Source organism: Amphibalanus amphitrite, unplaced genomic scaffold, assembly GCF_019059575.1.
Source record: "Amphibalanus amphitrite isolate SeventyFive unplaced genomic scaffold, NRLGWU_Aamphi_draft 000000F_arrow, whole genome shotgun sequence".
Lineage (NCBI taxonomy): Eukaryota > Metazoa > Arthropoda > Thecostraca > Balanomorpha > Balanidae > Amphibalanus > Amphibalanus amphitrite.
Genome location: NW_024881498.1, coordinates 789,009 through 812,351, shown reverse-complemented (window position 1 = coordinate 812,351; position 23,343 = coordinate 789,009). Strand labels below are relative to the sequence as shown.

At 47.3% G+C, this 23,343-nt stretch overlaps 1 protein-coding gene across 1 annotated transcript in view; it reads left to right on the top strand.

The window, feature by feature from the left end:
* Positions 1–23,343, top strand: part of LOC122378628 (CUGBP Elav-like family member 3-A) — a 231,918-nt gene that overhangs the window by 41,648 nt on the left and 166,927 nt on the right. The window contains exon 2 of the mRNA XM_043359921.1: positions 5,140–5,222. Coding sequence (XP_043215856.1) covers positions 5,140–5,222 — 83 coding nt within the window. The remainder of the gene's footprint in view (positions 1–5,139; positions 5,223–23,343) is intronic.

The following is a 23,343-nucleotide window of genomic DNA, read 5'->3' as shown; positions in this document are numbered from 1 at the left end:
TTTTTTAATATATAGCTTGCAAGTGTTCCAGAACTTAACTGAATTGAGTCACTCCAGGACAATCTAACTATTACCAAGCGGCTCATCAAATGCTACGTTGCATATCAATATCACACCCCTTTTTTGGACGCCTAGATCGTGCTATTATAACCCTCGCCCTGGCAGGGCATTTTTCGTAACGCGGCCTGGGGGGGGGGGGGTGATCCGACCTCCTGGCGTTTCGAAACTAAGCGTCGTAGCGCTTCCCAACAAAGACAAGTCGATTGCTCTTTACGAGTATTCGCGACTGGTGATACCTATATTTTTATCCTAGGTCAATATTTGACACCGTTTTGGCTAGTCAACGATCAAATTACGGGGAAAAGCTAAAATTTTCCAAGCTATTTAGCCAATAATGGCAAATCTATGAAAGATATCAACATGAAACTTTCACGACCGTGTTTCTCAATGAATTAGCAACAAAATTATGCATAGTTCACTGCAGTTCAGTCATTAGCGGCCCTGGTGGCGCAGTTGGTAAGGCGTCAGCCCGCGGTGCGGGAGGTTCCGGGTTCGATCCCCGGTGCCGCCCGTTCCGCGGGCGTCGTCCCCAGCTGTGTCACCAGGAGTGGGGTGGGCTCCCACATTAGCCGTAGCCCAGGGGGGAGGGGTACCTTCCTGTAAATGGGCATACCGGCCCGTTGGAAGGTTGACGAATAAAAAAAAAATTACTGGCGTGACATAGTCCCCGGGAACACGAGAGTCACACCCGCCGCTGGCGAGGACGGTCCTAACGGGTGTCTACTAAATAATGAGAAAAAGGCACCTCCGCGTTAAACGACGCCGATAATTTCTGACTTCGCGTCTTCAGATGTCGGTCCAAAGCTATGGTCTAGTCCCCTGAATATATTTCTTTCTTGGCAAAGCCTCATAAGTCTTAAAGCGGCCAAAGCTGCGACACGCAGGGTGAATTGTCCTCTCGATCTTCCAAGGGTACGCCGACCCCCTCCAACATTGTGATGGTTTTAATGGCATAATGGAAACTAAGCATAACGGAACTAAAACTAAAAAAACTAAACTATGCATAATGGAACTAAGTCGAACCGGAGCTTATAGCCACCACTTGGGTAGTCTACATCTTGTGTGACCTAAGCGACCCCAAAAAATAAGGAATCGACACCTTTTCTAGCCGTCCCTTCCACTAGAACACCCTTCCAATGTTAACTCATTTTGGGCATATTGCCGGCAGTACCTCCCCTTCCGGAGACACCGTCTAGCCACATCAGTAAGCTGGAAACCGGCAAGGAAACTTGTCCTCAGGTTGCAGTTGTATCACCCTTTACAGGAGCATACAAACCGGCAACAGATGACATCTCTGTTCCTGGGAAGGCCAAACAGCTTTCGTCACCCATTACCATGCTCCACTTTGTGACCAGTATGTAATTGACAGCATGCCCCTGAACGGCCGACGCAAACGCCGTTATTCTCTGCGTTCCTGCGCTTTGGTGATAACGGGTGTCTGTGTGCACCTCGGTTACTTAATTGCACATTTTCTAAAGCAGAAACTACGACATAATAGTGGCAAATATTAAAGCGTCACGCCAGCAGGCACATTGACACCCCTCACTTTGTCCTTCGCACCCCATAAGGGGATCTTATTTCTGTGGCGAAACTCGCAGAATTACAGCCACTTCAAACTTTTGTCTAGCATGCTGAACGTTTCCTCTTGTCCGAAATATCATAAATATGCGATTGGCACTGGACTAAAAACCTTTAATTTGTACTTAGAGAGCCATAAGTGTATTCTCCAGTATAGATCGGTAATTTTCCTTCAGATTGGCGAAGATTACTCGGAACCGTTGAATGCTTAACGTCCTCTTGCCGGCTGACCGTGGGATGTCATGTTTTCATTTTGTGTGTTTAACATTCGCAACAAATTGGTCTTTCATCATGTGAGTTACGCATATTATGTGTTACCATTAAAGGTGCGTATCAACTCCTTAGAAATTTTCTCATTATCTAGTAGACACCCGTTAATTGACCTAAGGTGACCTTGTAAAGATCGAGGAACAATTTTAAAAGCATTTACATAGATGAAGATTGAACCACAGATTCGGATTCAGGACCTCAAGAAACCCCACTAAACACAGACATGCGAGGTCAATGACCTTTGTTGACCTTAGAAAGGTCAATATACAATGTAATGTTTCATGTCCTGTCAAAATCTGACATAATGATAAGTCACACAGAATAATTTCGTTCTTGTCGATGGGATCGCGTCCAGTTACGCCAGATGTACGATTTTGTCAAAAAGAGTCGGAGGTTTTACCTATTGTGAGGTCATAGCTCGGTGACCTGACATGACTCGAAAATATTTTTTACCGAAAGATTGAGCTGAAAGTTAGCATGTAGGTAGGCACCCACTAAGCCATGCATATCCATGTGCCAGATTTGGGGTGCTGTTGCACGTGCGCACGTGCAGGGGTTGATTCCAGATCTCGAAGACGGCTGGACCGATTGCGCTCAAATTTGGTACACGGTTAGGGAGCAGTTGGTAGGGTGCCGTGCAAGTCAGTTGGGACCCAGTTGGCACGTGCGCACATGCAGGGTGCCGCTTCCAGATCTCGAGAACGGCTGGGCCGATTGCGCTCAAATTTGGCACATCACTAGGGACCGGTTAGTAAGTCTTGGGGTGCAAGTGCACAAGTTATTTGGTGGTACCCCCTCGCAATTTCGCACGTGCAAGGCCCACCCTCCCGCTCACTCCGTTGGTCGCCCCAAAAGGCGTTTTACTGGTGTGCACGATTACTTTATAAAAATGCTGAAGTGTTGCAAGTGATTGACAAATATTGTCCAAAGCATGCTGCCTTTGTCCAACCAAATTCCGATTTGGGCATAGGACAAAATCGGAATTCTGAAGGTACAAAATCCGATTGGCACCACTCTAACAGATGTGGTAAGGTTGTGATAGGTTTTACCGAACGGAGATATAGACGATCTGTCAACTGACGAGAGAAGCCAACCTCTGTCAACTGGCTGGTGTGCAGCAAGCAGATATTGATATTCTGCAACGGTTATTTTTGTTGTTGTTTTAATCTGTCTTCAATAAGGTACCTATGTTAGAGCTGTTGTGCCTATTTGTTTATACACCAAACAACATCGGTGATAGCCAGATAACTATTTCATGGCGTGCAAAGAAAGACTGTTCAAGTTACCCAACGGTCGGGTTATTTGAATACACCGTCACTTGACGGAGAAGCAAGGCTTTACTTCACATTTTTCAAAAAAAATATGTTCAACTTGAAACTTGGTGCACTCTATGGCAATGACTCTTGTCAAGTTGCTCTTAGGACAATAAAAATTTATTTCATTGGCTTCCACTCGCCAAACCCGCTTTTCCTATAGCTCAATCAAGGGATGAATCACTGGGTGGTTCTTTCGACCCCTCCTCACCCTCCTGCAATTGAAGTTAGCCGTTGGCAAAGACACTAATTCGTGCAGAGGCTCATTTTCACTTGTCCTTTTAATGTAATCGGTGACTTAAGCCAGCCGGCCAAATGAACAAAAATCCATACAAACCCAGGTGATGCCACGGGCCCACGGCCCTCATCCTTGTCGGCAGCGTCCACTCCCTCGGCGGCGGCGGCGGCGGCCCGCCGTGCCGTGCGCCGCGGCATGTTACCTCTCTCGTCGCGCCAGGGGCCGAGGGGCGGGACGCTACCCCCGCTGCGCCAGGCGACCCCCGGGCCTGGGCACCGCCGCGGCGGGCGACGGACGACAATAGAGCAAACAAAGGATGGGGCCGCCAGTCAGCCGGCGTAGTGAATGGGTAAATCCTTACTCGATAATACAGCAGGGACTGCTCCACGAACACGGGCAGGCCGTACGGCAGTAGACATTCGATGGAATAGGCGATTCGGGCGTAGGTCAGCCGGGCGTAGGTCACCCGGGCGTAGACATTCGATGGAGTAGGCGATTCGGGCGTAGGTCAGCCGGGCGTAGGTCAGCCGGGCGTAGACATTCGATGGAGTAGGCGATTCGGGCGTAGGTCAGCCGGGCGTAGGTCACCCGGGCGTAGACATTCGATGGAGTAGGCGATTCGGGCGTAGGTCAGCCGGGCGTAGGTCAGCCGGGCGTAGACATTCGATGGAGTAGGCGATTCGGGCGTAGGTTAGCCGGGCGTAGGTCAGCCGGGCGTAGACATTCAATGGAGTAGGCTATTCGGGCGTAGGTCAGCCGGGCGTAGGTCAGCCGGGCGTAGACATTCGATGGAGTAGGCGATTCGGGCGTAGGTCAGCCGGGCGTAGGTCACCCGGGCGTAGACATTCGATGGAATAGGCGATTCGGGCGTAGGTCACCCGGGCTGATCCCTGCCGGCCGGGATCGGGCCGCGTCGTCTGCCGGCCGGGATCGGGCAGCTGGTGCGGTGCGACCAGCGCGGGGTCAGCCGCGGAGGGGTCGGCCGGCCCGCCGGCACCTCCCCGATGTGATACGGCAGCGCGGCATTGTGGGGCGGCACGGGCCGTAAGTGGCGTCGGCGCCGGATGTCTGATGTCCTCGGGGATGGTGGCCGGATGTCGCATAGGGTACCGGAGAAGAGAGAGAGAGAGAGAGAGAGAGAGAGAGAGAGAGAGAGAGAGACACACACACACACACACACACACACACACACACACACACACACACACACATACTTTAAGATCAAAATCGTTGCAGCTTTGGCCCAGGTTGAAATCTGCCGCCCCTCCCCCTAGGTTATTTGTTCGCGATGGCTCCAAGCACGCCAGCGGTATTGAGCTGGACCTTGGCATAGCTCACCTTTGATCCAAGCCCCAAATTGTGACACCAAACACATTTTCAGGTCTGGTCAGGTCACTGACCTATGTCGTCATAGATAAACCTCTGCACGGTCCTCAGATGTCGCAACGCAACTTCCCAACGCCCTCAGTGCCAAGGAAACTTTGTTACTTCAACACTTTCAACATCTATGTTGTGGCTTCCATGATTAGCCGTGACTCACACTCGGTGCGTGTCTCGTCTCACAGTGCGTCTTTCTCAGTGATTGCGCTGTTGCAGGCAGTGATTGTCTGTTCTCGTGTACTTTTCTTAATGCGTGTCCCTATTTCATGGCACTCCTTTGAGGGCGCGTCTCTGTTGCAGGGTGCGCCTTTCTCACGTACTGCGCCAGGGAGAGTGCCGCCATCGCCCAGAGCTCGCTGCACGAGAAGCGCACTCTGCCGGGGGTGAGTACCTAGCGCGTGCCGATCTGGTCTCTGGAGAGGCGGCCGCCGAGCCGACCGGACACGGTGCGCTGAGTGCTGACCGAGCTCGTCCTCTCGGTCCTCTCGGCCCGCCGCCATAGGCGGTTTACAGGGGAATCTCCAGTAGGGTGGGTGGGTTTTGCAACTTATTTTTTATCAATGGCTAAAGGTCAAATTCTGATGTGTATGAGTGTTGTGAACACGGAATGAGCCCTAAAAAAAATTGGAAAAATTACGCGATGGCAAAGTCTAAAACGAAGCTTTGAGTTTTTGACAAAACGCGGTATATCTCTTAGAAATCTTATCTTTGCCCCCCCCCCCCAGTCGGGCGCGTTCGGCCGGCGACCCCAGTGGGGCGCAGGTTAAGTCACCTCACGAAACACGACAAATTAGTCGACTAATGTGCAACAAAATCATTGACTAATAACTGACTAATGACTAACAAACATTTTGGTGGACTGACTTTTGACTGACTAAAAAAGCGCTTGACTAACGTTAGTCGACTAATTTTTGACTTATGACTAATATTCATTTCCACCTCTAGTTATGAGGCAGTTATTGGGGCGCCGGGGCCATCGGGGCACTGCACGAAGAGGGGTCGGCCCTCTGCGGCGGGTAGGCGGTCAGCGCTCTCCGCCGACTGGCTGGCCCCGCCGTTCCCGCCGACTGCACTGAGCTGCGCTCAAGACTGGTCAGAAGTCGGCCGACCCAGCAGCTTTGTATATGTTACGGGTCATATGCTAACTCGGGCAGTATGCAAACTACCCGGGCAGTATGCAAACTACCCAACAGCCCGGGCAGTATGCATACCGCCCGGGTAGTATGCATACTACCCGACCCCTTGGGCAGTATGCATACCGCCCGGGCAGTTTGCATACTGCCCGGGTAGTATGCATACTACCCACCTTTCTTCTCACGGGCAGGATGTTGACTCGGGCAGTATGCTGACCGTGGCTCGTGAGGCTAGTTAATGCAATAGCTCGCATACTAGAGATGTCAATCGGATACCAACTTTTTGGTATACCGATACCAAACCGATACCAACTCGGTATTTGGTATTTCAATCCTAATGTGTTTGGTATTTTGTTGGTATCATAAACCCTCGCTAATGTTTAAGAGGCTAAGAAATCGGTAAAAAGTTGATATTTTCCTCACGTTCCCAAGTAGGTTTGGTTTCGGTATTTCTTCACGGTTTTGGTTGGTATTTGGTTTGGTATCGGTATTCCGTTTTTCCGTAATCAACATCACTATCGCATACTATGTCAATGGCAGACACTTTAACCCGCGCGGGGCCGCGCTCGGCGCCAGCCGTGCCGTTTTTTTTGGGGGGAGGGGGTGAGCACCCCTGACTCGACTCCTGTGCCACTTGGCGACACAGGAGTAAGCTACATGTAAGATGCGGTAAGCAGCATTCAAAATAACATCAAAAATCATGGAAAAACTCCAGTCATGTTTAAGTCAGGCCAAAGATCAGGTCGCCAGAGGTCATCAAAGGTCAATTTTCACCTTTTTAAAACCCGCGACCGCCTGGGGGGGGGGTCGGATCCGACCCCCCCCTCCGTTTTTCTTGAATAACTCATGAACCGCTTGCGCTATCAACTTGAAACTTCGCATACCTTCTCCCCCATCAATTTGACGTCTCCTGTGCAATTTTTAAGAATTTTTTTTTTCAAAAATTTCTGAGATATATCGATTTTAGTGATGTAACTACATGGCGTTTTCAGTCAAAAAACGGTAAATGTTTAAAAAATCGCCAAAAATCGAGGTTTTAAGCAAATTGCAAATTAAGGACATGAAAAGACGCAGCTCAACGAGTTCTTTAAAATGGCTATCTCGGATTTTCCATAAAATGCGTTTTTCAACCCTAAAAATTCAAAAAACTATATTTTTTGGAAAACAGCTAATAAAATCCAAAATTTTGAGAATTTCCAAAAAACCGGAATATATGTTATAGAGCTCTATTAGAACAATAGATGTCCCAAATTTCAACTGTCTATCTTGATTTTTGACCCCCAAATTGTAAAAAATAGCTCCAACATGCATAGGGCATGGTGACGTCATAAGCATTTTCGCGAATTAGAGGCACTTCTGAACATCGCATGTGAAAACAAATGGCACCACTAGATTCCTGGGACAAAGCTCGTCTAGAAAAGTGCATTTTTATGTCAAAAATAAAAAGTTGAAAAATTGACCTTTTTTCTCAGCCCTCGTTTAGTATAAACGATTTTTTATGCTTTCAATGCACACTTATCACCAGCACAGTGACTTGGGGTCACATATAACCATTACCATCGGATTTGGCGTGAAAAATAAGCCATAAAACATGTGTCGCACGCCCATGTAGCAGAAAGTGAAAACAGTAGGCGGAACTATGGTCATGAGTACCCAAATATAGGAACGTCCCCATTTTTGGGAACGGAGTTCCCAAATATGGGAACGGGCGTTCCCATTTATGAGAACGGAAGGCAATTTTTCGGCCGTTCTCCCACTAAAACTCAAAAGTGCATCACGTCTCAAAAAAGTGCACGCTGATTTAAGTATCTACTAAATCTCCATAAAGTTATCTTTAATCTGACCGTGGAACAAGGAAATTGACCGTGGAATGATATTTATAATGATTTTTTGAAAATGACAGAATGGTGGAAATATGGGTTATACGACATTTAACATGCAATTTGAAGGAAAATGAAGCATTTTTTAGTTTGAGGTAAAGTATAATAATTTTCGCCTGGTTATGAACTTTCATACTATCGACACCAGATGCTGACAAATGCAAGCGAAGACGCGGACGGTCCCGAGGTAATATTGTTGACTTTTGTGTCGGGGCGGACGACCGCGTGGAACGTGAGTGAATTTACCGACCTACTGTTGTGAACTCAGTTTAAGCGGTTGAAAATTATCCAGCTGTATTTTATCATCCCGGAAAGACATATTTTATTTGGATGCTAGCTGTTTAGAGTTGTTTTATAAGGAGCGTCATGAGCGTGGTTTTTGTCTTCCGTGTTTCTAAGCGTGATCGTTTTGGGGGAATTTCTCTTATATAGCTCGCTCTGTGTGGCTTATTTATAATTTTTATGCTGATTTCGATAATTCCTCGTGCCCATCCTACCAGGCCTTTTGCCACTTACACTCATCAAGAAAGGAAAAAACTAGATTTTCATTGGGACTAGGTGTTTTGAGGGTGTAACATATTCAGCGTTCCCATTTTTGGATACTTCCTTGTACTCGTCAACTATCGGTGATAAACAGACAGGTGCTTGACATGTCTCCACCCTCAGCGCGGACGGTGGATATAGGTATGGAAGACCTTGTTGAACATCGCTGAGCGTTGTGTATTTGTATGTATGTATGTATTTACCGAATAAGGTCGCTCCACTGGTGCAGGGCTATTCTGCGACCTTCGTCATATACAATGCAATATGAGCACACAATGAACACTTCATAAAAGACACCTAATAAGATTGATCAATACAGTGGACCTAATATGACACAAAATACACGACCGTTGTGTTCAATGGCTGGTTAGGTCATCACGGATAGATGCCTTGATGCTGCGCAGTGACATGTGATCTCTGTCCCTGGCGATCACCATTCGGTTGTACAGGTCGGCAGCCCGGTACACAAATCGGCGTTTCCCGTGATTGTTGCTAGACTTGGGCAGTGTGATATGGCGAGATTGCCTCGTTTGACGGCACACATGCTCATGGTTATGTACAAACCAGGAGCGCAGTACATCGGGTTTGTCAGACAACAATATGCTGTGTAGCAGCGAGACATCAGAATGCATCACCATATCAGCTGCACGCAGCCAGCCGAGCTCACTGATAATGTCCGACACATGATCACACCGACGTCTTCCGGACACTACCCGGGCGGCGAAGTTCAATATCTTTTGAACTCTAGCTAAGCCAGTGCGATTCGCGCTTCCATAGACCGACAGACAATATCTAACATGAGAAATGACAAGCGCGTCTATAAGTACAGGCAGCACGTGCGATGGTATCATGTGTCTAACATGAATGAGCCCGATGAGAATGCCAAAACAGCGTTGTGTGATGGCGGAGATGTGGGCATTCCATGACAGTTCTTGGTCCATTGGTCCATGACTACACCTAGATTTTTGACCGATGCGGACAAGGTAAGTGTTTGTCCCATAAACTGGGCAGTAGGCGGCTCAGCGATCTGTGCCAGCTGGCGCCGGTCGCCACAAAGCAGAAACTCGGTTTTCTTCGCATTCACCATCATCCCGTGTTGAGAGAACCAGGTGCCTAGAGTGTCCAAAACCGTCTCCAGAGCCAGCCGCAGCTCGGGCAAGCTGCCGCGAGGACCAGTAACTGCCACCTGAGTGTCATCTGCGTAGCGGACGGAGAATGTGTGGAAGCCATGGGTGACGGAGGGGATGTTAATTGTGAATTACGTAATCCTGCAGAGGGGGGCGTGCCCGCTGCGAGATCGACGGGAATAAAAGCGCAGAAGACCGGGCGAAACATGCGACGGTCTTGCCGGAAAGGTCATCTGATGATTGTTGTGTTAACAATAATTTGCGGCGTTGGACGTGATGATTGTTAATGAAAAGAGCCCCTGAAAGGCGTCGTTGAAATCGTTCCCAAATTTGGGTACGCCGTTCCCATAATAAGGAACGCTTGCAGCGCCAGTGTACGAGAGCGTTCCCAAATTTGGGTTCGCGGCCCGGATGATGGACTGCTTTAGAAATAGGGGAACGATTTGAAACTACGATGGGCCTTACAATATCGAACTCTTTCGCAACAATATTGAGACAAATATCAGGCGGTTCACGATCGTTTTATATTTTTTGGACGTCATTTAACGGTTCTTTTTCTTGTTTTAAATAATTCCTACATGGCGTTCCCATATTTGGGTTTATCGTTCCCAAAGATGGGAACGAAAATGCGTTCCCGAAAATGGGTACGCTTGACCATAGTTCCGCCTACTGAAAACCGTGACCTTTCGTGACCTGACCTGACCTTGACCCGTACTTAGTATGACCCCTATACACACATGGTACCTTCACCAGGTCTTTGAGGTCATTTGTGGTGAGTTTCGAGCAGCAGCTATCGATTCCGCTGTCCGTAAGCCTAATCATGCAAAACCCCTGAATTTGACCTTTGACCTGACCTTGACCCGAAAGTTGACCTCAATCTTAAAATCTTAAGAGTGCTTTGGGAAGGTCTCGTAGAGACCTTTCGAACGCCGCCTCGCGGGGCTCGATACGACCATTGGTTCTCGAGATAACAGGGGGGGGGGGTCGGATCCGACCCCCCCCCCCCCCAGGCTGATGTGGGTACGGAAATAGCCCAGGCGGTGCCGGGTTAACTTTTTTACAAATCGGCCCACAAGCTCGGAAACTAATAGAGCTAAAGCGCCGCAGAGATACGCATTCAGTAGCTCTTTTAACGCTTTCTGGAATAAACCCTCAAAGTTGACCTAAGCTCAACGGTACAGCCTCCAGAGGGCAACAACGCTTAACCCGCGCGGGGCTGGGGTCTCCAGCCGAACGCGTGGGGCTGGGGGGGGGGGTAAATTTTACCCCCCCTGTTATCTCCCGAACTAATTGTCCGATTTGGAAAATTCAAACGCCACTCGAAAGATCTCATCACGAACAACTAAAAACATGTACTTAATTTAAAGTTTGAGGTCAAGGTCAAGGTCAGGTCAAGGGTACAAATTGCAAGTTTCTACAGTATCGGCCTTGCACTGTAGTTGCCGAAGAATGGAGTCATGGACTGAGACTGATTGCCCAAAACGTGTTCTTAGGCTACCAAGACAATATTCGTTGCATACAATATCATTCAGAGGTCAAGGTCAAGGTCAGGTCAGGTCAGGTCACCAAAAACAAAATATAGAAAAGGGCATGTGCGACACATGTTTTATGGGTCATTTTACTCATAGAATTCAATAGGCACACTCAATAAGTGATATGGACCACCTCTGGATGAATTTCAGGTCGAGGTCAGGTCAAGGTCAGGTCAAGTGAGGTCAAATTTTGAAGTTGGTTGTTAAGGGCTAAAAAGGTGTCTATCTGATGCAGTTTTCACGGCGAATCGAATGGTGCTATTTTTGTTTCCGTGCGAGGTCTAGAACTTCCAAAAAATCATTTTTCAAAATTTTTGTGTGTCGTGACGTCATAAAATTTTGAATAACTCCCACAGTTGTGAACCGATTCTTTTAAAAATTGGTATGTAGGTGCACATAGACCACTTCTCTGACATATATTCCGTTTTTTTTTTCGATACACTCAAAATTTTGGATTTTATGATTATTTTCCCAAAAAAGTCGTTTTTTAAAGAAAAAAAATTGCCAAAATCCAACATTTTCAAAAAACCGAGATAGCCATTTGATAGACAAAGTAGAATTACGTATAACCTTTTTTGTTGCGTCTTGATTCCTTTAAAAATGAAGATGTTAGCGGCGTTTGAAGTTTTGCCGTTTTTGAGGCGAAAATGGCGAACATGACGTCACTAAAACGTCAATTTCTCAAAAAAATTTCAGACGGATTTCGCTCAAATTTTCAGGGAACGTGTCAAATTGATGTAAGAAAGGTACTGAAAGTTTGGCGGCGCTGCGCGCCGCCGTATTTGAGATATTGCAAAAAATTCGCGAGGGGTGGTGATAAAATTTACCCCCCCCCCAGCTCCGCGCGGGTTAAAATAGCTGTTTTGACGATTTATTTTACGGCAAAATTAGTTAACCTTAGATAGGCACGACATTGCGTTTGCCGGCATCGTGTTCCTCTCGTCGAGACGCGTCGAGTTAACTATAATTTGGCTTTTAAGACCACATTAAAATTTGACCTAAGGCTAAGGTCATGATCTGACATGAAGAGGTCATGTTGTTGGTTATCAGGCGATCCTTATCGTCGACTTAAACACATCTAAGGTTGTTTCCATCGCTCGCATACGTCTCCATAAGATAAAAAGTAATCGTAAAAAAACTACTGCAGATCTGTTATGACCTGACATGACCTCATGGTCATAAAGAGGGGTCACCACAAGTGCAATTTGCCGATTCAGTGTGTTGTGTTTACATGGAACCCGATGTTTGAGAGCGTTTAGAAGGACTTTTATCCAAAAAGGCGTCTTTCAACTTTCTCCTGTCAACTTCTAAGAGACTGTGCAAAATTGGCCTGACCTTAGGTCATCGGTTGGACATCAAAGTGCCAATGCATGTATTTTATACATACTTTTACTGCAATTGATCGCTGAAAGTTTCAAAGCGATCGTTCAGTCGGGGTAGCTATGGCGAACAAGTTCTAACTTTTTCTGAGGTAAAGTCACTTGATTTGCCCTGCAGTTACCTGACCATAAGAACTTGTTACGCCTTACATGCAAATGGTTTCATGCAGTGAGCATTAGCTATTGAAACTGTACTTACGTCCTCTGCAGGTCCAGATGCCAAACCAAAGCCAGCGAGTGATGAAACTATAGAACTGCCTTCATTTCAGATGAAAAAGACTTGTTGGCCGCTGGCTAATATTCTGAGAAAAAAATTAAGTCTTAATATTCCAATTCTTATTCCATCCTTCAATCGATAAATCGCGTTTGACGGCAAAACATACTTTGTAGTTAAGCTACGTTACTCACTGCCATTTTTATTTTTAAAATGGACATGGAATACACAACTTCAAGACGAGAAGCGGGCAGTATGCAAACTGCCCAAGCATTTGGGCGGTATGCATACTGCCCAAGGGGTCGGGTAGTATGCATACTACCCGGGCGGTATGCATACTGCCCGGGCTGTTGGGTAGTTTGCATACTGCCCGGGCAGTCTGCATACTGCCCAAGTTAGCATATGACCCGTAACATATATACATAGTTGGTGGCGGCCGCCGAAGTCCACGCCCCCGGCACCTCCCACGCCCTGCTGGAGAACTCTGGTCACCCTGCAGCCGCATATCGAATACCAACGCCCCGCGTCAATAGAGCGTGTCCATCTGCGGTGCCGGGCACAATCCATCGCGCGCCGAGTGGCGCGCGCGCGCCAATGATTGCCGCCCAGCTCCGGCAGCACACTCGCGCCGCCATTCCAGCGCGCAGTGCGCGGCTCTGCGCCGCCCGATTAGCATACATATGAGCGGCCGGCGGCCACCGATTATGGAGACTCATCAGAGCGGCGCGGCATATCTCGAGCGCCGGCCGCCAGATGAAGGAATGTCTCGAGCGCCGGCCGCCAGATGAAGGAATGTCTCGAGCGCCGGCCGCCAGAGGCAAGAATGTCTCGAGCGCCGGCCGCCAGATGCAGGAATGTCTCGAGCGCCGGCCGCCAGAGGCAGGAATGTCTCGAGCGCCGGCCTTTAGAGGCAGGAATGTCTCTAGCGCCGGCCGCCAGAGGCAGGAATGTCAATGTCTCGAGCGCCGGCCGCCAGAGGCAGGGATGTCTCGAGCAGGGTATATAGAACGACGGGTACACCAACGAAGCGGAAAGGCGCCCATTTTACCTGGATGAGTTACATGGTAGGTGATATATTTTTTGAATATGGAAAAAATATAATATTCGATTCTGATGAGTAAAGCCTAATTCATAAAACGGTTATTTTTAAATTATATATACCAGAAATAACAAACCAATCATAGTTGAAAACTTAGTCTAAAGTTGGTCTAAAGTTAGTTGAAAAACGTAAAGTTGTACTAAGATGGAAGGAATTAATGGAAGGCAGAAATGGCGCAGCTCTTCCATTCTTAAAACGTGTTCTCAAGCAAGGTTTACGTGATGCTAGTGACATCTATTGATGTGAGCCGGGACGCTGTGAGCAGTACCTATCGCTTTTTTGCCCCCCCAGCTGATTTACGCCAGTACAGGGTTGAGGTAATGTGCGCATGCGCAGGAACTTGTGCTCTCATGGAGGGGCAGCGGGCAGCGCCCAATGCTTTTTGACCTGTTTTGGCCTCCGCATCGAAAAATGCTAGATAAGGTTGTAGGGAAAGCTTTAGGTTACCTTTCCCCACAATACCATTGACACTTTCTCTTTTGGCTTACGTGTGAGGCTCGCTTGAAAAAGGCCAATTTAACATGGGAACCCTATGGGGTAATAGTTTTTGAGCGCCCATTTGGCCTAATGCTACCAAATGTTACTGGTTTCCCCTGGTAGGAAGCGCCGGCCGCCAGATGAACAGGTACTTTGATACGGATTGGGGAGAACCGTGTAAAACGCCCAGGGTAGGTAAAACGTCCCATGCCCTTATTTATGACATAATTGTTTCCTTCCTTTAAAGACATTACAGGTGAAACAGGTGCTGTGGAAGCAAAATGATGATGAAGTTTGGTGAACGCCATTATAATTGGCCTGATTTTATAGCCAAAAAAACATGATGTTATGAGATTCCTTAAATAAATATCTGTCATAAAAACGACATTAATTCACTGTTCAATTGTCACTTTGATCTGAGATGCTTCGGTAAGCAAGACACTGTCTACCAAAAGCAGTGCGAAATGACTGTTTCATGTTTGCTAATTTATCATATATGTCGCCACACAAAGGCATTGTAAAATTCGCAAAACGCCCCGGCACCTGGTTTCTAAAACGCCCATACCATTTTACATGTTAAAGGTAGTGTGCCAGCTTTCTTGGACCGTATGGAGTTAATGGCCCAGATAAGGAGAACCGGATTTTTAGAACTTATCCATACCTTCAAAACTCATGGAAACGTCTTAAATTCTTCAAATTTTGAGTACCCCAGTGCGAAATTCGCCCCGACGGGTTGTCGGTCGTACCCCAACCACATTTCACACCACTATGAACAATAAATGCACACACTGAAATCGCTATTACCGATATGCTCATCCAATCAAGTTTCGATAAACCCGTTCATCATCAGCTCCTGCGGTTTCGAACACGCCTGTTAGGTGGTACGGTAGACCACGCCCAAAGCCAGGGCCCCGGTAACGTGAGGTAGCCGAGTCAGGGCAGCGTGCGCTGACCCAAGCCGGAGCCGCGCGTCCTCCCGGTGTCATGTGATAGCCCGGGGCTGCCCGCGGGGATGCGGTAGACCGCGCCCAAAGCTGCGGCCCCGGCTTGGGTCAGCGCACGCTGCCCCGACTCGGCTACCTCACGTTACCGGGGCCCTGGCTTTGGGCGCGGCTTCTGCTCATACTTTGTGGTGCGGTGGTGGTGCGTCGGGCTGCGCGCTCTGACTTCGGCCAAGAAAAATGCGTCAGCTGATCATTGTCATTTCTGCCACTTGCGTGTGGTGAAATGGGGTCATGACTTATAAGACGGCTTTTTCATATCAATTATTGTACATAAAATCATGTTTCAAACCATAAATAATGTTCGACAGCCAAATAAAAGAAACAATACCAATACGGGCTTACAGTTTAAGGCTCGACATTGTGTTGTCTACGATTAGACAGCTGATAACTCATTCCCGTACGTCGTATGGTCGTAACACTATAATGACCTTTGCTTATTGTCACAAGTGCGCCGCATTCGCGATTGTTGCCCGACGCCTGTTTGCAGGTGAGCCCACTACAGTTGTTATACATATCTAAAAACCGATAAACTTTTAGGCGAAAAAGGCACTATTCCAGGCCCATTTTTGATTTTTTTTTTGCGATATTAGGTAAAAACAGAAGCTTCTTATCCTAGGAAAAATAAAATGGGAAATCTTTCAAAGGTGGCACACTACCTTTAAGTGTTTCACATTCCAAAGGGGCTCAATTGCGATGCATAATTGTTGCTGTCGGGTAGAGTTGACAAAAATATTGGGAACAGTGATTTTTTTTTGCAATGGGTCAGTTTATTGAGCGAGATAACTATGTTTGCAAATGCTGAAGTATCGTTTGTTTTCGAAACGGTACTTCATCTAACTCTGTTCTCCGAAGGCCATGCTACTGACCTTAACCCGCGCCCCACTGGGGTCTGCGTTTAACGCGCCCTACTGGGGGGCGTTATACGCAGCGCCCTACTTCCGAAACTACTGAGCCGATCGTCAAAATTCAAAAAACGTCTGATAGCCCCGGAAAAACTGTCGAGGCGAACCCATTTTCATTGACCTCGAGGTCACCGATGACGTCATAGGTCAGGTCAAAGTAAAAATTATCGATGATTGGCTTGTTCACATTTTGGGCTCTGGCCGCCGTCTTTCATGGCAGATAAGGCTGATTTTTGGTTCACACACACGTGAACAGATGGTTTAGATACCCTGAGGGTACTAAACTTGTACCTTGATTTTCAGGTCAGGGTCAGGTAATCACAGGTCACGGACATCTTATATCATACATCGGTCACGTGACACATGTTATATGGTCCATTTAGGTCATTGATTTGGAATTCGAAGTCGTTTATGTCATTCGGGATCATTTTGAGTTGAATTTGGTTAGATCAGGCCACTTTAAGGTCAAAAAAGTTGAATTTTCTAGTTTTCTTTCGAAAAAACAATGCGTTAATCGGATGCAGTTTGAGCTCAGGAACACAATGGTGCTATTAATTTTGATGTAGGATGTCAAATACGTACTGAAAAATTAATTTGAAAAAATTATAATTATGAAACTTTTGCTATCACGCGTATAACTTGGCCATTTTTTAAAGATATCCGGCTACAACTTGCTGGAGTAAACCATAAGCATGTGTTCCATGGTGTGTCAGAAGTGGAAATAGCCGCACGGCTTTAGTTCTCCAGCCTTGTCAATAGATGGCAGTACCGCAATATGGGTGGCGGATCGTGCAATTGACGTCAAATTTTCGGTACCTGCTAAGAATGGAATGGCGGATCTTGTCATGCAAGAATCAAGTAAATCGGTCCACAACTTTTCAAACAATAGGGGTATAAAGTCAACCCTGCCAGAGCGGCGGCGCGGCGGTCGACGGCGGTCGTTTCGCGCCGCCTGGGAGACTACCGGCGCGGGACGGTTCCGACCAGAGGATATAGAACACCGGGTACAGTCAGAGTTTGGGATATGGTAGCAGTCAAATGTCGACAGAAATGGCGAACAAGTTACAAACAGAGGTAGCTTTATTCCACTGTTATGCTTACTCTTGAAAACTGTTGGCACACCTGACGTCATAGGGTAAAAATCCCCATTTAACTGTAACATGTACGGCCCTCCAGCACAAGAGTGGTTGGTTAGCCTATGTGCTTTTGGTGTAATAACTTTGAATGACAGAGACACTCCTGTACAATGACTCAATAGAAATGAGAAGAGGGTTCGTGCACACACTTCGGCAATGGTTTTCAACAGCCATCAGACGTATTCATCAATGCAGATCGCTTATTGTGATGTTGGCAACTAACCGCTAAATACCTGGAGGGCCGTACATACATTGAACATAATCAGCAAGCACCTACTGTCCTCAGTTCTGTTGCTGAGTCGCTGCCCTTTCCGCAGCCGAGCCACTGAGCCGCTGAGCCGCTGAGCCGCCGAGTCGGTGCCCCGTTGGTTAGACACGTTGGCCCGGCGCACACTGGGCGGATATGCCATTCTAGCGCGACAGGGCCTCAATCTTCGAACGGATCATCTCGTTTTTCGCGAATAACTCGCGTAAAAAGCGGCCTATCGCAACAAAACTTTCAGTACCCTCGTGTTAATTACTTTTACACCTACCCTGAAAATTTCATGACCCTGACCTTAATGACCTTACCTGTGACCTTTTCGAGACCATGTTTGGCCGGAATCGCGATTCAGCGTACGTCGGCTCGCATTAGCCGCACGTTTGCAGTCTTTTCGTGGTTTCAAGCGTTCAAACATGGGATGCGATGTTGCTTCCATGCATTAGGGTGGGTGTCAAGGTCACCAGGAGGTTAGGTCAGGTCACTGACCTTTGATGACCTCGGCTCACTTTTTCGAGTTTTACATGATTCTAGGCCAGTTTTAGAGCTGAATTCGAATTTTGCAACCATTGGAACATTTACGATGTAGCTTTGGTGCCTTCGTAACATGTTAAGAAGCTGTCAGAGGCGGTTGCCACCTACTACGAATACCCTGCAGAACCGCTTATAGTTGACCTGACCTGACCTGACCTGACCTGACCTGGCCTAAATGCATGAAGACATAATCTATGATCATAACTTACATGATATTCGTGATCAGCACCCCCCCCCCCAAAAAAACATAGCTTCCACCCTTTACGACCTTCTAAAAGGTCCCGATTTTCCCGACTTTTGGGTCATTAGCCTGACCTGGAGGGTCAACCGATGACCTAGGACCTTAAAATTGGATATCATCGGCTTCCTCTCATTACGGGCAACACGCTCGTCTTTTCTGCAAACCGATCAGGGGCGGAACGACAGGCGGGATCCAACGGACCCCCTCTACACGTTCGCGGCTGGAAAAACACCACTACGGGCGAGAGTTAAGCCAAATCTGAGGGCTTCTTTCAGAAAGACCGCTAAAAGAGCTATTGAATGCACTTTTCCGCGACGATGTAGCTCTATTGGTCCCCGATGTAAGTGCCGGTGTTTCGAGAAATGTTGAAATATGCAACATTTTACCTTGATAACTTTTGGTGACGTGACCTTTGACCTGACCTAAAAATGACCAATTACTCTATTTGGAATTTTGGGCGCTCTTTCGGAAGCCACTTACTACGTGTCGCCATGTGGCCCAGGAGCCGAGTTAGTGTTCAATCAACACTTCCCGGCCCGGCGCGTTCGGCGCCGAACACCGATCCGGCGCGGGTTGATGTTTGGCTGCTACATCCAAAGTCGCAAAAAGTCGCAAGAAATGACTGTTGGATCTTGTAGTGCAATGACTCATTGACATGTAGCGAGATTTTCGAAGCGGTACTCTGCGGTACTTTTTTAAAGTCTAATTGTGTGTGACATCAATTGTATGAAATTATATTTTCGTCTTTAAATCTTTGCGGTGCAAATACATCATTAACAAGTAAGAGTTCGCCATTTTCATGTGGTTATGTGTGTTCTGCAGACCCGGAGCTATCGTTTGATGTATTTAAATGTGGAATTCCTCCTCAAATTGTGATTGTATTCGTGGATCAAAAATACGTTGTCAAAGAGTGCGGAGATCGAGTTCGGTCCAAACGATTCCGAAGTTCGTGTTTAAGCTGAGTGTTCGCCATGAAATAGCAATTGTGTTGGAAAACAATGACCACAGCAATGTAGTATGATCATTTTTGAACAAAGTGGTATATGTTTCATTGCACTTCCATAAAGTTCGTTTTTTTTTTACCCATGTCGTGCTAGAACTGGCGTAAAAATCGGCTACAACTGGCTACACTCAGCCCAGTGTGCGGCGTGGCCGGCGCACTTTTGGTGGTGAGGTGACCGCCGCCCCGGGCGAAAGGCAGCGCGGCGGCGCGCCCGGCGGTCGCCCCGCACTCACCCCGCCCGCGGCTAATGCTCTTACCGTGTTACTCGGTGGGAGGCCCCTGAATCAGGAAACGTCCCGAACAGCGGCAAAGAGCAGCTGCTCCACCGAGCTGAGAGGAGCCGGAGAGCCCGGGTTCGAGACGCTCCGGCGCTCGATATGTGAGACACCTGACGGGGATGGTCTGCGGTTGGTGGGAGCAGCCGCAGCCAGTTGAAGTCAGTTGAGTGGGACAGGCCGTGTCTGGCTTGGAAGGGCACGTTAACACGCGCACCGACGGGGGTCTGCGCCAACTTAGTACCGACGGGGGGGCGGATGACCTCTCCCCCCCTGAGATCTCGAAAACGAAGCAAGATAGCGACAAGCGGTAAACGGCATCGGATACGCACGGACAATGTCTACAATTTTTACAAAGATCATTTTCAGGTCAGGTCAAAGATGACGTCACAGGGGTCAAAAAAGTCAAAATGGCGGCGCTAGATATGGCGAGTTTTACTCGAATAACTTTCGAATTCGTCAAGATAGGAACAAACTAAGGGCATCATCGTGAATGATATATATGTTGACCTCGAAAGGTCAAGGTCAAAGGTTGACCTCAGGTCACGTGACCTCGAGGTCATCATGTATACCTATCATTCGATGCGTCTTGACGAGCTGAACACAATGAGACCATCCGCGCGGCTGTATCTTGTTCCTGTACGGAGTTATTGGCAAAAACCCTTTGGTGACCTTTGATGACGTCACATGACCTTACAGCTGCCTAACAGCAAAACAGACCTCAAGGTAGTGAAGGTTGATCGTATATGAAGTCATGTATGGTATATCGACACCTTTTTTTTAAACCCCACATTTGTTCTCCGGTGAATTTCAGACAAGTTGGTTAGAGACCTTCAAAAAAGGTACAATCACTCGATTTTTCTCAAGTTTGTCTGTCTTGGCAGATAAAGCAATACCAGAGCAGGCCTACGAACACACATATTTGATCAGGATCGGACGATTGGACCCTTTTAAAAGGAGATCTTTCGTGCCTCCCGGAAATTCACGGGAGAGCAGATGTGGGGTTTTTAAAAAAGGTGTCGATATGGGGCCATTTCGACCCGTTTTAGTGGTAAAAACAGGGAGTTGATTTTCCCCAATTGACTTATAATGGGGAGGTCGAGAAATTGACCTGATCTTAGGTCACCGATATCAAAATTGCGAGATATAAAAATTGTAGCTACTAATGACCTAATAACATCCTGCGACTTTCAAAGGCCTCCGACATCTACTGTACCTCTGGCACGGTGACGAAGTTGCAAAAAAACTGACTTGAGGTTGGGTCATTCAAAGTGACCTGGTGACCTGTCCTTAAAAGTTAGGAAGTTACAACTTGCACACCATGTGAATTTTGAGCCGTGTGGAAATGCATCAATCAACGAAAACATTATCAGGCAACGATATCTTCACGTCTTTTTATCTTCACTATACGAAAGAACATACATTTTTGAGTATGTATTGGGAATTTCTAGTTAATCCAATGATAAATATGGCAGTTGAGGCCTGCTAAGAGTAACATGTCGCCGGCTGAGGCGGGATCGGCCGACGCGGGAAACGCAGCAATCACAATTTTGTGTTTACACGTTCATATTTCAATTGTTTACCAACCAATTTTCAAAATTCTTTCTTCATAAGATTGCCTGTACATTTCTTAGTCTTCTCACAATTTGACGCGAATCGAACGTAATCAGCGGTAAGGAGCGCGATGTAAAGACGGACCATGCAATCCCTGGACATTATGAACTCTGGCCCATTTAAGGCACTGGCCATTTCGACACTGGGCATAACGTACCCTGGACATTATGAACCCTGGCCAGAATGAATGCTCCCCCACAGTCTACAATTCAGGCGGAGCGTAGCGGTCGGCGCCGGCTGCCGAGTCTCCGCGTCGCCGCGGCGACAGGATGTTCACTTTACACCGCTATTACTAGAACAGTTGTGAACCGATTTTCTTATTGCTTGCACGATGAGATGTGCAATTCAATTCTGGACAGGTAGCCATAATTAATTTCGCATTAATATTATGAGATATTGGCGAAAAACAGGAGGGGTGGGGCGAAATTCGCTCTTCCCCCTCCACTGCGCGTGCTAACATACGTTTGCATATGTGCCATTTTCTTCAAAACTTATGAATGGCCCACTCTAATTTTTTCACAGGTTGTTAAGAATATGGTAGGCAATAAAATATATGAAAATGAGCCAAATCGAAGGTGACGTGTTTTTTTTTGCTATTTCAATTTTTGTGCTTAAGAACAGAGTTAAGCAAATTTCAAGGTCATATATTTAAGTAGGTGCAATTTTAAACAAATGCTTAAGAAATTGCCTAAACAGGAAGGTTTATTTCATTCAAATCAAACAAGTACAACCAAAGTTTTGGTCGTTCAAAAATATAAAGATGCAACATTTTGTAAAAATTTGATTCCCTATATTTAGAAGACCTGTGGTCAGAATGTGCAAAAAAACATCAATGTAATGTCCGGGGCGACACAGGAACTCGCTCACAAATTTATAATGAAATCGCTGATGGTAAGGTGCAAAACAGCCGATTTTTGTTCGATTTGACGTGGAATGCCCCTCTCGTAAAAGCGCCCAAGTTTTCGTCGCCTTTATTTATTTATTTATTTATTTATTTATTTATTTATTTACTTCGTAGTGGCCGTCCCCTATCTATGACCGAATTCAAAGAGGCTATTCTTGGCACTGAGTCAATAAAAGATGGTGATGAAGTGGGTAAAAGAACATCATGCTATGACATAAAAAATGCTTAAAAATCACGATAAAAGCACACAACACAATGCACATACATATACATACATATCACACTTCGTCCGCACCAGACGTCAGTCGACGTTTCAGCTGGTTTCTAAACTCGGTGACTGTCAGATCAGTAAAGGCGGCGGGGAGAGCATTGTACAGCTCTGCGGCACGGTATGTAAACTGCCGCTTTCCCGCCGCCATGCCGCGTATGTCAGGGAGACTCAGCAGGTTGTCACTGCGAGTGCTGCGCACATGGTTGGGCCGTTCGCGGTTCGTGCAGAACCGAGCAGCCAGAGACTCGGGCTGCCCAGTCTGACGGACCATATGAAGCAGTGTGAGGGTGTGATGGACGACCAGGTCTTGGGAACACAGCCAGCCCAGGTCTTCTCGCACGGCGGATATATGGTCAAATTTACGCTTTCCAGAAATGATGCGGGCTGCATAGTTGAAATTTTTTTGAATGGTTGCCATGTTTCTGCCAGAACCGTTGCCGTACACTGCCAAACCATAGCGGATGTGCGAGAAGACTAGGGCTGAGACGATGATAGGAAGGGATCCGGGGGGTAGGTAGTGACGTAGGTGAGAGATGGCGGTCAGGATCCCTACGCACTTCCGAGACAGCTGTGATACGTGCGAATCCCACGAAAGATGACGGTCGAAAGTGATACAAGATTTTTCGCCTCGTAGCCGGGAAGGAGAGCTGTACTCCGAAATTTTACAGAGAAGGGGGGAAGGTTTCGTAGATTTTGCCGAGTACCGATAGGGAGGAGCTCAAATTTCGCCTCGTTGACTTTCAGTCCATTGGACCGAAAGTACGCATCCAGGGATTGAAGGGCCGCCTCCATGTCACCGATCAAGGCTGGAAAGGCGTTTTTTTCTGCCAGAGACGAGAACCTGCGTGTCGTCGGCGTACTGCGTGACGCAGGCGCCGGCGGCATGCAGGCTGAGGTCGTTCGAAAAAACCGTGAAGAGAAGAGGGCCGAGAGAGGAACCTTGGAACACGCCTTTGGTAATTGGACGAGACTGTGAG